Consider the following 12,653-nt stretch of genomic DNA (forward strand, 5'->3'; position numbering starts at 1 on the left):
TGCTAGTTTCCTGATCCTGTACTTAAGGGATGCTACAAACCTGGCCCTCTCTCGTGCTGCATCCTCTCTCGCCTTCTCCTTTTCTTGCCTTTGCTGTTCAATACGAGCATCCTGCTCCTTCCTTCGCATCAGTAGTTCCTCCACTCTTGCCTGCCGCTCGGCTTCCAGGACGCGTTTGCGCTCCTGTAAAATGAATAGAGGAAACGTTTGGCACTGCAAAGGAATGAGATCAACTCTTTTTGATCAATTTGGTAGGAAATTCATTTTTGATTACCTGCACTGCCTCATCTCTGGCCTGCTTCTCCTCCTGTCTTCTCTGTCTGTCCTCCTGCAGCTCATTAAGACGCTGCTCATACTCATTTAACTTTGCCAAGGCGTCGTGTCTCTTATTTTGTGCTTCAAGAGTGTTAATGAATGCAATTTCATTCACCTGTAAAAAATCAAATCCATATATGTTCAAATGTTTTAATTATTCAATTACATTTATATTTTTATCAGCGTTCCAGACGTTTGCAAAACTTCACCTTGGCCTCTTCTTCTTGTGCTTTTTTCACAATAGCCTGGAGCTGCAGCTCCCGCTTAAACTCTGCATGTAACAGCTTTTCTTCCATCATCCGCCGTCGCTGCTCCAACAACTCCTCCTTCCATTTCCTCACCTCCTTCTCCTACAAAAAAATGAGAGAATTGGAGATTGGAGTGCCAAAAATCAATAGCATTTAACAAAAAACAAACAACCCAAACAGCACAGATATATCTTACATATTTTTCCACAATAAAACACACAATATGGTTCTGATATCTCTGTTACAATTCCCTGCATTCTCCTGAGGATTAATTAGAATATACACCGCTTTGTGCATTCATGTGGCTAATCCTGATTTATTCTATGGCTCACTCATCTCGCTCTGGCCTGTAATATTAAAACAAACTTCATGAAAAACTGTTGATTTTGGCTATGGGGTCACTCTCTCACGACCGAAAGCGGCCAGCTGGCCTGGATGCGACTGGAGGGGGGGTTATAATATTCAGCGATTCTATCTGGCACTGTGCTGACAGAACCTCTCACTGTGAGACAGGCTGGATGTGGAGTTTCTTTGGGTCTCTTTCTGTCGACTCGGCAAAGCTCACTCACCCTCTCCAAGAGCTTCTGCATTTTCAGGGTCTTTTCTTCACGAAGTTTGTCCCTCAGCTGCTGTGCCTTCAGCTGTTTCTCCTCATGTATCTTCTTTGACTCTGCGATCGTTCTGTGGAAAACATGGCAACATATAATCCCACTCTTTCAGTGTCCTCATCACAGATGTTGACATTCTGTAGACATCACAGCCAGTTTAGAAAGCGTGGGTGGTATCCCCAAAATCAAGGGATCGGATGTAGTCAGTGGGCATTTGGCTCTTAGGTTACTGGGTAGCTGTATTAATTACTTGTTTTATTTTATTGGGATATAATTAGTAATATTGACTTTGAACTATGTCAATATTGCACAGCGTATTTGTAGCTCTACAGTAAGGCAGCACTGACTCTGCCACTTTCTCGTTTGTCTGTATCCACCAGTGATAAAGTATTAGTATCTTTGCAGAAATTTTCTTTTTAAAAACCATTAAGAGTGAAGCCTAAAATATAAGGCTGACAACTCAAAAACTAACCATTTAGTTAAAAAAAATAACATTAAAGAAATACTGCAAACATTTGCCAAAAATCTAAATCTAAAGAAAATCTTTATTATTATAATATTTCCCCCACAACCACTCCAGCTTTGAGGCAACAACATTCTACACAGGTTCTCCCTTCTCCTACTGTATGGTATTCTGCCCTCACATGCAATGTTAAAAGCAGTCATGCCTCAGTCTACATTTAAACAGAGGACAGCCGTCGTCTCCTCCAAGTTTAACATTGTGACAAGGAGCTACGATGTTAAAAAAAAACTTTTTACGGTTTACGTAAAACCGTTTGCAAAAGTCAAACTCTTCTGATGTTTTATGTCCTAGATTATGACGTTAACACTGTGTTAGCATAGGTGAATGACATACTGTAGGTACAGTAAGACCCGCTGTAGTTATGCTGTACATACATCATTATTTGGCTGCAGAAAGTTACTTTACAATCGACTTATTACTAGCAACAGGTTTTTGAACAGAGGATGTGATTGCAATGTTTTTGCACCTTTTACGTGAGGGCGAAGACAGTTTCTCATGCATGTGTATTCCATGTCCTGGAGGCCGAGCAGGTTCTTCCTCCACCATGTCGCCCCATGAAGTGCTCTGACGCCACAGCTCTCGAGCTGAGGTGAAACATCAAACATTAAAATGCTGAAATGTTATGTGGTATAAAGACAACAGACGTCACTCTTCATACCGTCATAATCTGCCAGCATGTCACTCCAATCTGCATGAACTCCATAACCTCCATTGCCAATGGATGTCTGTAAAACGTAGCCAATTTACAAAGTGAAACTTCTACATTGAAATAATGAAAGGCAGCAAAAGAAAAATGTTACATTCACAGTTAGGAGAAAACAGACTTGAACTTAATCTTACTGAGAATTCACTTTCGTTGTCCGTCTCCAGGTCGTTGTTCTCTGCCTGAATCTCTCGGGTCAGTTGTTCTTCCTCAGCAATTGCACTAGCAATCGCCTCCTCATTGGCCTTCTCCAGTCTGTCAGCGAGCTCCTCTTTCTTGGCCAGAACCTCTGCCATGGATTGAGGCTGAACACATGGCACGGACAGCACCTCAAACACCACTTCAGGATATTGACACATCATCCAAAATAAACACACATAGACTTCCAAGATAAATGACCCCATAATTGTAATGCAATCCACTATGAGTGGCATTAGATACGTGGAGTTTCTCTGACCATATCTAATAGTGATTCACTTTTTTTTACCTTAATAAAAAAGACAGAAATGGGACACATGTTTCTGACTGAACAAAACTGTAATACCATTTGAGTTTTTGTGGAGCTGGTGTGATTCAAAGTTGAGATAATGATTGAAAGATGGGGGGAGGCGGGGGGCGAATGGGAGGGACACCAAATCAAACCAATCACAGTTGTTACACCACAAGATCACCACAAGAACAACACGTGAGGAGGCATTCAATAGTCATGCATGGCAAGTTTACCGTGAGGATGAAGAGATGGCGGAGGAGGAAACTGGACTTTTGCTTTGAGGAAATGGCTTTTTGACAACTTTGTACATATTATGGATGTTTAGCCTCATTTACAACGTGGTAACGATGAGTAAAAATGAATTTGATACACGTTTTATTCTATTGCAGAAATGGCCTTAAACTTTTGGCAATTTGTTTTTTGTTTATTTTTTGCCAAAATGCATAATTTAGAAGAAGTATGTAAACTATTTAGAAACACACTTACACACCTGTGTTGTACGGTTACATTTCAAGACTTGTTTTCCCACAGTCTATATTTTTTCTTTAGTAACAATTTCAGGAAAGAATGAATAAATTCAAAAAGGAATTTTGGAGCATCACTATCAAGGAGCAGGCCAATTAGATGAAGAAGATTGATTATTTGTGAGCACCAGTCTGGGAGAAATTGCCTGACTGTAAAAGCCATTTACACAGAACAGTGAAGTAACACTGCACAGAGCTATGCCATCTTGCCTGCACATTTGGTCTAGTGGTTTCACAAGATTGACTTTGTTTAGGTGCTCAAGGACCCATGGGTACCCTTGGATACCCCCCCCCCCACACTCCATTCACCCCACCGCTCTCTCCCTTTGCTCCTCCATCTCTCAGCACTCACAGTAGAAAGCTCTGTGGGGTCCAGCAAACTCTCCAGTTTCACCGCTGCCACGGGAGTCTCGGCCTGTCCTGGAGCAGATGTAGTGGTGCCCTGTGACGTGCCCCCCTCTGCTCTAGGGTCCCCCAAGACCAAGGCTGCAACAGGCTCGTCCGTCTGGGGCAGATCTGGGGTTGAGCAGCAGTCAGGAGAAGAGGACGGGACTGATAAGGACTGAGGAAGATCTGAGGCAGAGGATGGGACTGACTCTGGTGTTTGGAAAAGGGTTTGAGTGGCTGAGGGGGGAGGCACATCTTCACACTGCCCTGTGTCCTGCACACTCTCTGCTGGGGGCTGCACCAACAGTCACACACACACACACACACACAAACACAGCTTATTTCAATTAAAGTCGTGCATAATTCAGGCGATTCAAAAGAGCAATAAAAAAAGAAATGAAAAAAATAAAAATCACTGCAGCCGACACACATTTGAGAACACAAATCATGCAGGAAGACTGGTACATACATGCCTTGTACATCAATTATAATTAAAGCGAGGAGGTTTTAAAATTAACTGAAGGCTAGAGTACACCTTTACCAAGTGTGTACTGAAGCATTGACGGGATATTTATTTCACGAGAGGGAAAATGTGATTTCTGCCTCTTAGATGTCAGTGTACAATCAATCGTCTTAAAGCTGATATCTCTGTCTGGACAGTGTCTATGAATACCATGGAGCCCAAAACAAAAACAAATGTGGCTGACAAATCGTTCTACTGTTACTCTGCTCTTTGTGAATAATTGATGCCCAGGGACCGCTCAAAGGGAAAGACATCACAAAGTACTGAACCTCAGTACCTCCATCATGTGTCCATTTTCTGGATGTTGCACGCTCTCCTGGGGGTGAGGGGTCATGGGGACCTGCTGCTCTGTCTCTGCCTGGGTCGAGTTCTTGTCCAGGGAACACTGCTGAGGTTGGAGCTGTTCTTGTTCCCGTGGGGGCAGATGTGGTTGTTTTTCTTTGGAGTTGGATGGCTTTGGGGTGACATGAGTCAAAACAGGACTGACCTTGGCAACCATGGTTGCAGAGCGAGGCTTGGCAGTGCGTCCTCGCTGGACCGTCTCCCAGCCCTCGGCATCTTTTATACCTGGAAAAAACACGAGTCCAGCGATCAATCATGGAGGAGACGATGTCACCAAGTGTGTTTTTTAAGTCATAAAAACCAGCACGCTTTATGTTCAATCTGGGGTGAATTTGGATACAGGGTCTTACTTGGTTTTTCTGTTGGACATGTGGTTATTTGAGTGGAGATGGGCACGGACTGAGAGCACTTAACACGGTCTGCCCAGCTTGGGCCTGTGTGGGTGTGTCGGGCTGTAGGTGGTGGACCGCTAAATTAGAGACAGACACATGATGTACAAGAATAAACAAAAGTCAAATCAGACAGTGTAGGATTACAGCTTTTACCTTCATTATACTCTACTGTAGGCAGCCTGTATTACTCTACCACGTTTGAAACAAAACAACAGCATCTGCTTTAAACATGGTCTCTCATGCTAAGGCTCACTCCATTCAGAAATAGCCTGGTGCTGGTGGAGGAGGCCTCTGCTCTGTCATGATCAATATCCATTTCCTGCAGCATCCAATTACAGAGCAGTGCACATATTGAGCCTATGCTTCAGCAGCATTTATCTGGCACTTTCATCTAAACACCTTTAACTGATTCCACGCTGGAGAAGTGAGAGACTCAACAAATTGCATTAAACAAATGCATCACTACGGGCAATCAATAAATGCATCACTAGATAACATAGTTTGCATTTCCTACTTCCTGTGAAAACACAGAGAACCATAAAAATATGGAGTGCCTAATGACAGGATGCATTATGAACACTATGTTGCCAGAAAGAAAACAAAAATCACAATTTAAAAGCTATTAATGCTGACACAGGGAAATAAACAAAGTGTAAAATAATGACACCCGGACTGAACTTACCCAAAGTTTAAGCTACGACATGCACCTGGAGATGGAACCACTCTGTCTCCTGAGGAGCTTGGCATCACATGACGTCCTGGTGACATCTTTCGCAACTCCCAGGCTAAAGAGGTGGGTCTGTCGAAGTAAGGTGGAGAAACTGACTTAATTCAAAAAACAATTCCTAGGTGTTTCAGACACTGAGTACATGTAGTATGATAAGTTTTAATTGATGCATGAAGTAGTGAAGTCTGTTCAAATTTCACATTCTCCTATTGATTTACTTTGTGTTCTAAATGAACAACGTAAAATGGGATTTTTTTAAAATTATTTAACGCCAAAGTGGTGACTGTGTTTCTTGACTGTGTAATACAGCAATACAGTCTTCTGACTCCTTGAATTAAAAAAAAAAGCTAAAGATCAGATTTTTTTTTTGCTTAGAGCTAGGATGAGATGCCAGCACTTTGAGTTTGACCTCAGGAATCAGTTCAAATTAAAAAGATGGAATTAAGTAATAATTAATAAAAAGTAATGACAACAACAATAATAATAAGAGTAAAAAAAAAAAAAGATCAGATGCTCACCTGTTCTGAGCGTCTGTTTTCTCCAGCTTCTCCTGAAGCTGGATCCAGTCGATGAGAGCTTTGAAGTCCCGCACATAGTTGTTCAACATCATCAAAACCTCCTAAAAACAACAGTTAAGACAGGGGTAATGCTTGGTACAATAAACACAACATAAGCTGCTGTCAGCACAACAGCAGTACCACACAGGGGTCAAAATTGTTTGGTATATTTTTCTCCACACTTTCTATTCAAAAATGTAAATATATAAAGTAGCAAGGTGTTCATTCAAGCAGAATATTACCTTTCATTCAGTATCACAGGAATGCAATCAAGCTTAACAATAAAAATGTAAATAAATAATATTTTTGTAGTAATAAATGCAAAATAAAAAGGCAAAATTAGTCAAAGTACATATAAGGGTATCTTTTTTCTCTCTCTATAATACATGGGTCATCACTGCATCAGTTTGGAGGATTTTGTGTAAGGCAAAAGCACTAACTACTCTTACACCGTGTGAGTTGTCTAATACTGTAGGTATGAAATATAAAATCATTATTCTACCTAAATTGACAGATTACAAAACAATATCATCCGAAATAAACAAGACTGAGTTCATTCATTAAAACAAGTAAACTGAACTAAGCAACAAAGCTGCTGAAAACATATGTACTCATAGAAGGTTTTTAGAAGGAAATTTCAAATATCAAGTGTCTACCATTCATACAGTGACACTCTCCCAGCAGTGTTTCTGAGATGCTTTTTTTCCCCAGAGCTCTAATGAAAAGGACGCAGCTGATTGATGGGGAGCGTGAAGGGAGTGGTAATTGAGAGTAAAGCTTCACAGTGCTTTTAGTTAATAGACAAGTCAGGGCCAGTGAAAGATGTGTCCAGCAGCAGGTCCGCTGATTAGAGCTGGTTAACAGGCAGGGACCGCTGCTGTTCATTTGGTAATGAAGGCCGAGAGACATTTGCCGCTCCTCTGACAGATAAACCAACAGTGAGTGAAGACGCACCATAAAGTGGCTTTCAGCATGGAAACTGGTACACTTATGGAAATACAGCCCTCCCATAACATTTCATGAGGAATGACAAAATGTTTAACCTTCGGGCACTGCCATAAAGAGGACGGCCAGCAAAAAAACCTGTGGTCCACTCAAAGGTACAAGAATAAATGGCCTTGGTTACTGTGTCTAAGTCCGATGAACAACACAACATATATGTTAGTCATTCAGTGTTTCTGAAATTAACTTATACCATAAGTGGATGCGGTTTACATTAAAATGTTTAAAAACATAAAAACTTTAGACATGGAAAAAGAGAAGGTTTTCTGGCCCGCTGCTGTCTCGGAACAAAAATGGTGTATAAATAAATGTCCTAAGGCAGGGGTCTCAAGCTCAAATGAGCTGAGGGCCACTGCTAATACTGTAATTTCATGTCAGGGTCATATTAGTGTTCAATGATCAATTAAAAAAAAAAATTCAGATATTTTACAAAAAGAAAATATTGTTAAATAAAAATTATGTATAATACTATTTTATGTCCAGGCCTGGAGTTTGATGCCATTGTCCTAAGGAGTCTAAACCTGTGGCACCAAAATGAAACCAAATGAGTCCAAAATCATATAGTTAAATTGAACTGTCGCCTGTGCCATTACTTTATTTTTTAAAAGAGCATACATGTTGATTGCGCTACACTCACAAACAGAGGGGAATACATTACTGAAGTAACACTCCCAATACTTGTTGTCATACTATACACCTGGGGGAAATATAATAGATTTATGTATCCTGTGTCTCTCTCTCCCTGATAAATATAAATATATATAAAATCTCTCTGACAAATATAAATATCTTTTGTTACTTCATAAGAGAGGTGACAAGAATAGACAGGCCAGAACAGTAAAGGTGAAAAAACGTAGTGCGTAGTGGATGGGAGGCTATAATGACCCGCTGCCTCTGCTTAAAAAAGATGTCCTAGCAGGAACACTGGAAGAGTAATATTTTTCAAGGTTGTCTGATAGTGAATCAGCCCCATGACAAGAGACAATTTATAGGAACTCATTTAGCTTCAGGGCAACAGGGTAAAGAGGGGCAGTAGGCAATATTAATAAGCACACATGCTTCTCTAAGCTGGGTGAACAATTTCCTTATGATGACAAAAAAAACTACATTTGACAGAAAGACGGCATTGGGATAAATTCAGTCCTCGAATCCTGTGTCTGTTATCTGTGTGCATCAGTTTTTAATTGGAAAGCCATTCCCCAAGCAAATAACCCAGATTGACCAAAGCCACACTGGGGGATTGTGGCTGTGGGTATCAGAGCTGTCTGCCTGCCCCCCCTGATGACTTCATCCCTCCACAGTATCTCTCCATTAAGCCTAAGTTGTGCTGTGTAGGTCATAACCAGCACACAGCTTCCTGTATATTATACAACATTAGGATGCAGAGAGAAACAGCGGTTTGGCAAGAAATAAATAAATGATTATATAAATGAAAAAATAAACACCAAATAGGCTGATGTCAGACACAGGCTCACTAACAAGATGATGATGATCAGACCACAGAACTCTGCACTATGGCACTGACAGCAAGTCGACCACACCACAGGGAACTGGGCCCTGTGTACTCACCGCAGACCAAGACCAGAACCATGCTCAGGATAATTCAGCATGGCATACAAATCAATACAACACAAGCATGTCCTGCACTATCATATCAGTATCACATTGAAAAGTTCATGCAGTGATATAATAAAACTAATGGAATTAGGGATACACCATTCCAGACCTGTGATAGTTCTCTTGCCAGGAAGTTTTCAGAGAGCCCTTCTGACATAACGCAGAATCTTTAAATGTACAATAAATAAATAACCCCCCCCCCAAAAGAAACTGCCAAAATAATTTGCACTTACCTTGCATTCTACCACGCTCTGATCAGATTCACACGTGACATAAATCTGGTCAACGGCTCGACGCAAGTTGTCAAAGAGGAAAGCCCAGTAGTGTGCTCGAAGATCCACTTTGCGGGGATGTTTGACTTTGATGGGGCTCTTTTCTGGTCCCTTGTCCAACAAGGCACCAACGGAGACTTTGTGTTCCACATTGGCATTCTTGGAAATCAACACCAAGATCTAAATATTATTGTAACACCAACAACTATTTTTATTATGACTTTCACCCCCACACTCCCAAAATACACACACACACATTCTAGTCCTGTTTTTCAATGCAATAAAGGATAGTCCTGTCCGTAAGTCTGTAAGCTAGTTTAAATAGATACAATCAAGTGCATTAGTCAGAATAAAATATTAAAGCCAAATAAACAAACATTTATCACTAATCGAGTAAAACAATGCAAACATGTATTTGTCTTAATCATGCAGCTGCACATGAATAACCGCAGTGCATTGTTGAAATCAGTTGTGCTCGAGCACCCTCTGCTGGCCTCCTGCTAGCCATGAATGGTTGCCTTCTACTGGAAAACGGTCTACCACCGTAAACGAAAAGAAAACATTTCTGCCTCTAATGAGACGACAGATTCAATAAAACAACCGAACCACAGTTGTGTTTCCTTTCAAACCCCTTTCTCCCAGCACCAAACTGGTTAAATGTAGTCAGTGATGTCATGCATGGTGTATAACAAACATCACCAAATTAAAACATTGATTTTCTCTATTTGGTGGACAGACGACATTTACATCTCTATCTCATACAACAACACTTCCAAAACAAATATGATTTCGAATCTTCAGTGTATACAAGAGCAGTGTGTAATACTGTAGTAGTAGTAGTGTATGTTAAGACACATTTTATTAGAGTGCTACAAAGACACACAAATATCTTAACACCTCTCTTTAATTGGAGCACATCGCTATATATTAGGTTTACATATAAATTTAGACTGCAGCGCCCTCTGGTGAATATTAATGGTACACTAACCTGTTTCTTATTCTTCTGTTGAGCAGAATTGTTTCTTTGAACTCTGGAACTGCCACTGGAGTTGATTTTAGTTTTTGCTGTGTAAAGGAAACAAAACAACAAAAAGAGTGAACTATTTTAACAAAAGCCACGTGTTATTATTATAATAACAAGAATAATAATAGAAAGATATGTTTATAATTGTAAGATGTACTAGTCAATAAAGTAAGAACTCAATTGCTCTATGCAACAATTGACTCAGATTTATACATTTTGAAGGACAATTTTTTAAAAGTTGATTTGTCTGTGGACACCGGTGTCTTAAATTCCTATTTTGATGGGCCAGACAAAAGCCATGGTTTGATAATATGTTCAGACTGAAGCTTTGTGTTTTTCAGCTGGGAAAAAACAAGTAACTTCCTGGGAAAGCGGGTTGTTTTGACAGGAGCTGATGTTTCTGAAATTCAACTATAGACCTGACCATCAGTGGTACTGTATCATTCCAATCAGGTTAGTCATGGCTGTTAATGCAGACCAGAACCAACAAAGCGTCAACTATGGCACAGTTTATTGATAACAATGCATCATTTGACATCTTTTACAAATTCACCCCATCTGTTTCTCCCAATAATACAATAAAAGATGGTTTTTATTTTTATTTTCCTGTCTCTATGTTTGCAAGTTTCCCAAATTGAACCTGATCAAGAAAAAGTCACTGACCTTCCTCCTCTTTGTTCTCCAGAGGTACACTCCAGGCAATGAGGTTTCGGGCAGCGCGGCCCTCTTCTGCCACTATCTTCCGCACTTTGTCATGGCTGTTGGAGCGCTGGAAAGATGCCTGCAGGAAAGAAAATGACATTAACTGTTAGCAGTGAGCCAAGATAATGGTAAAAAGAATTGTGTAGATTTATTAAAGATGCTACATAAAAGAAACAAATGTTGACAGAATCAGTATAAATGTAATTTTATATTTGGTACATTGCCACAAAAAACATAATTATAACCAAGTGGGTAGGCAAGGGGAGCACAAATGGACCAGAGATTCAGAAGAGCTCGGTCCACCTCTGTGGCATTTTTCTCTTTGAACCAACAACAAAGAGAAAACACAAAAACATTATCCTTGTTGAAAATGTATTTGCACTGGATTCTGAAGCATAACCCAATTATAGTACAGTTTTATTATCATCAACAAATCCTGTGAAAATGTGGGATGTGTGGAAAAGAAATACATCTATGCCAATGAGTTCAGCTTGAAAAAGCTATACTGGGGTGATATTCTGTTTATCTATTATTCTGGTGCATAAACTTGCGGTACTTTGTCTCATCCACCCACACTGTGTTTCTGCAGGAAATAGTGGCACAGAACAGATACAGTTGAATGAACTGTCTTCACATCTACACAACTGTGTGTCAAAGGACATAAATTAACACGGTTAATTTAACATTCAGGGAAATAAGCCAGCATTAATGTAATAAAGAGATGTTTATGGAGCATCTCTACCTGGCACAGTGAATAGGCTACTATGATCATTTACAGCCAGTATTACCAGTCTTCTGAATCACCCACTCCATGAACACAGTGGTAACAAAACATCATCCTGAAGGACTAAACTACTGTTGTGCTCTTAATATTTTTCATTTTAATACAAGTCTGATAGAGAACCCGAGTTGACGCCACAATATGGCAAAGAGAAAAAGTGTTGTTTGTAAGGAGTGACAGTAAATAGCCACAGGCTGAAAGTCCAACCTCGCCTTTATCCCAGCATGCATTATGGTTGACCTACACATTGGCTATGCATCGGTGAACTTGACTTCATCCTTGGGTGAAGCAGATACTGTGAGCCAGCATAGATGCTACTGAAGTGATTCATGGCAGCTTTCATGAACGTGGACTTAAGAAGCAGTGCTTCTGATACATCTCTGACAGCATACAACTAAACAACATTGTTTTAATAAAGGAATAAAAGTTAATAAAATATTAAACTGGCGGAATCATTTTTGTATCATTTGCTTTTTCTAATCCTACAAAACATACGCCAAAGCCAGGAGGCCTATCAGAGTGGAGTCTTCACAACACAGTGTTCCTTCTTCCAGCAGAGTGCCTCGCACTTCCTCTATGCAGAAATATAAATAATTTAATCTGATTGTGATGAAAATGCAGGCAAAACTTGTCTTTAACTTTTGTTAAAAATGTTCCTGTTTCAGCCTTGTATACAACAGTATACAACAGAACTTTTTCCTTCCTTGTAAATGATAAATGACTCAAAGACAACACTCACAATAAACTGTATGTAACACAATAATGTATTGGCTCTTACAAAGTAGGCATATCAAATGGGAAGGTTAAAAAATACATGAGGCAGAAACCTTTACCCATAATGGCTCATTGAATATTAGCCCTGTAGACACAGCATGCGTGCACTGGTCTGCCACTACTGAATGTCCCAAAGAGACCT

General features: G+C 40.1%; 1 protein-coding gene across 4 annotated transcripts in view; it reads right to left on the bottom strand.

Annotated features, from left to right (window-relative positions):
- scaper (S-phase cyclin A-associated protein in the ER) overlaps positions 1-12,653 on the bottom strand; it is a 53,258-nt gene that overhangs the window by 37,421 nt on the left and 3,184 nt on the right. For 2 of the 4 annotated variants that reach the window (XM_017033220.2, XM_017033221.2), the window contains exons 3-17: positions 10,918-11,035; positions 10,219-10,295; positions 9,192-9,410; positions 6,301-6,401; positions 5,738-5,854; positions 5,014-5,132; positions 4,599-4,888; positions 3,764-4,093; positions 2,535-2,702; positions 2,353-2,419; positions 2,161-2,278; positions 1,133-1,244; positions 525-665; positions 275-430; positions 41-183 (exon numbers count right to left, since the gene is read on the bottom strand). In XM_017033220.2, the coding sequence (XP_016888709.1) occupies positions 41-183; positions 275-430; positions 525-665; positions 1,133-1,244; positions 2,161-2,278; positions 2,353-2,419; positions 2,535-2,702; positions 3,764-4,093; positions 4,599-4,888; positions 5,014-5,132; positions 5,738-5,854; positions 6,301-6,401; positions 9,192-9,410; positions 10,219-10,295; positions 10,918-11,035 (2,276 nt within the window). The remainder of the gene's footprint in view (positions 1-40; positions 184-274; positions 431-524; positions 666-1,132; positions 1,245-2,160; positions 2,279-2,352; positions 2,420-2,534; positions 2,703-3,763; positions 4,094-4,598; positions 4,889-5,013; positions 5,133-5,737; positions 5,855-6,300; positions 6,402-9,191; positions 9,411-10,218; positions 10,296-10,917; positions 11,036-12,653) is intronic. The other 2 variants (XM_025056052.1, XM_017033222.2) reach the window with 1 other exon arrangement.

The sequence above is a fragment of the Cynoglossus semilaevis genome, chromosome 6, assembly GCF_000523025.1.
Source record: "Cynoglossus semilaevis isolate Cse_v1.0 chromosome 6, Cse_v1.0, whole genome shotgun sequence".
In the NCBI taxonomy this organism is placed as follows: Eukaryota; Metazoa; Chordata; class Actinopteri; order Pleuronectiformes; family Cynoglossidae; genus Cynoglossus; species Cynoglossus semilaevis.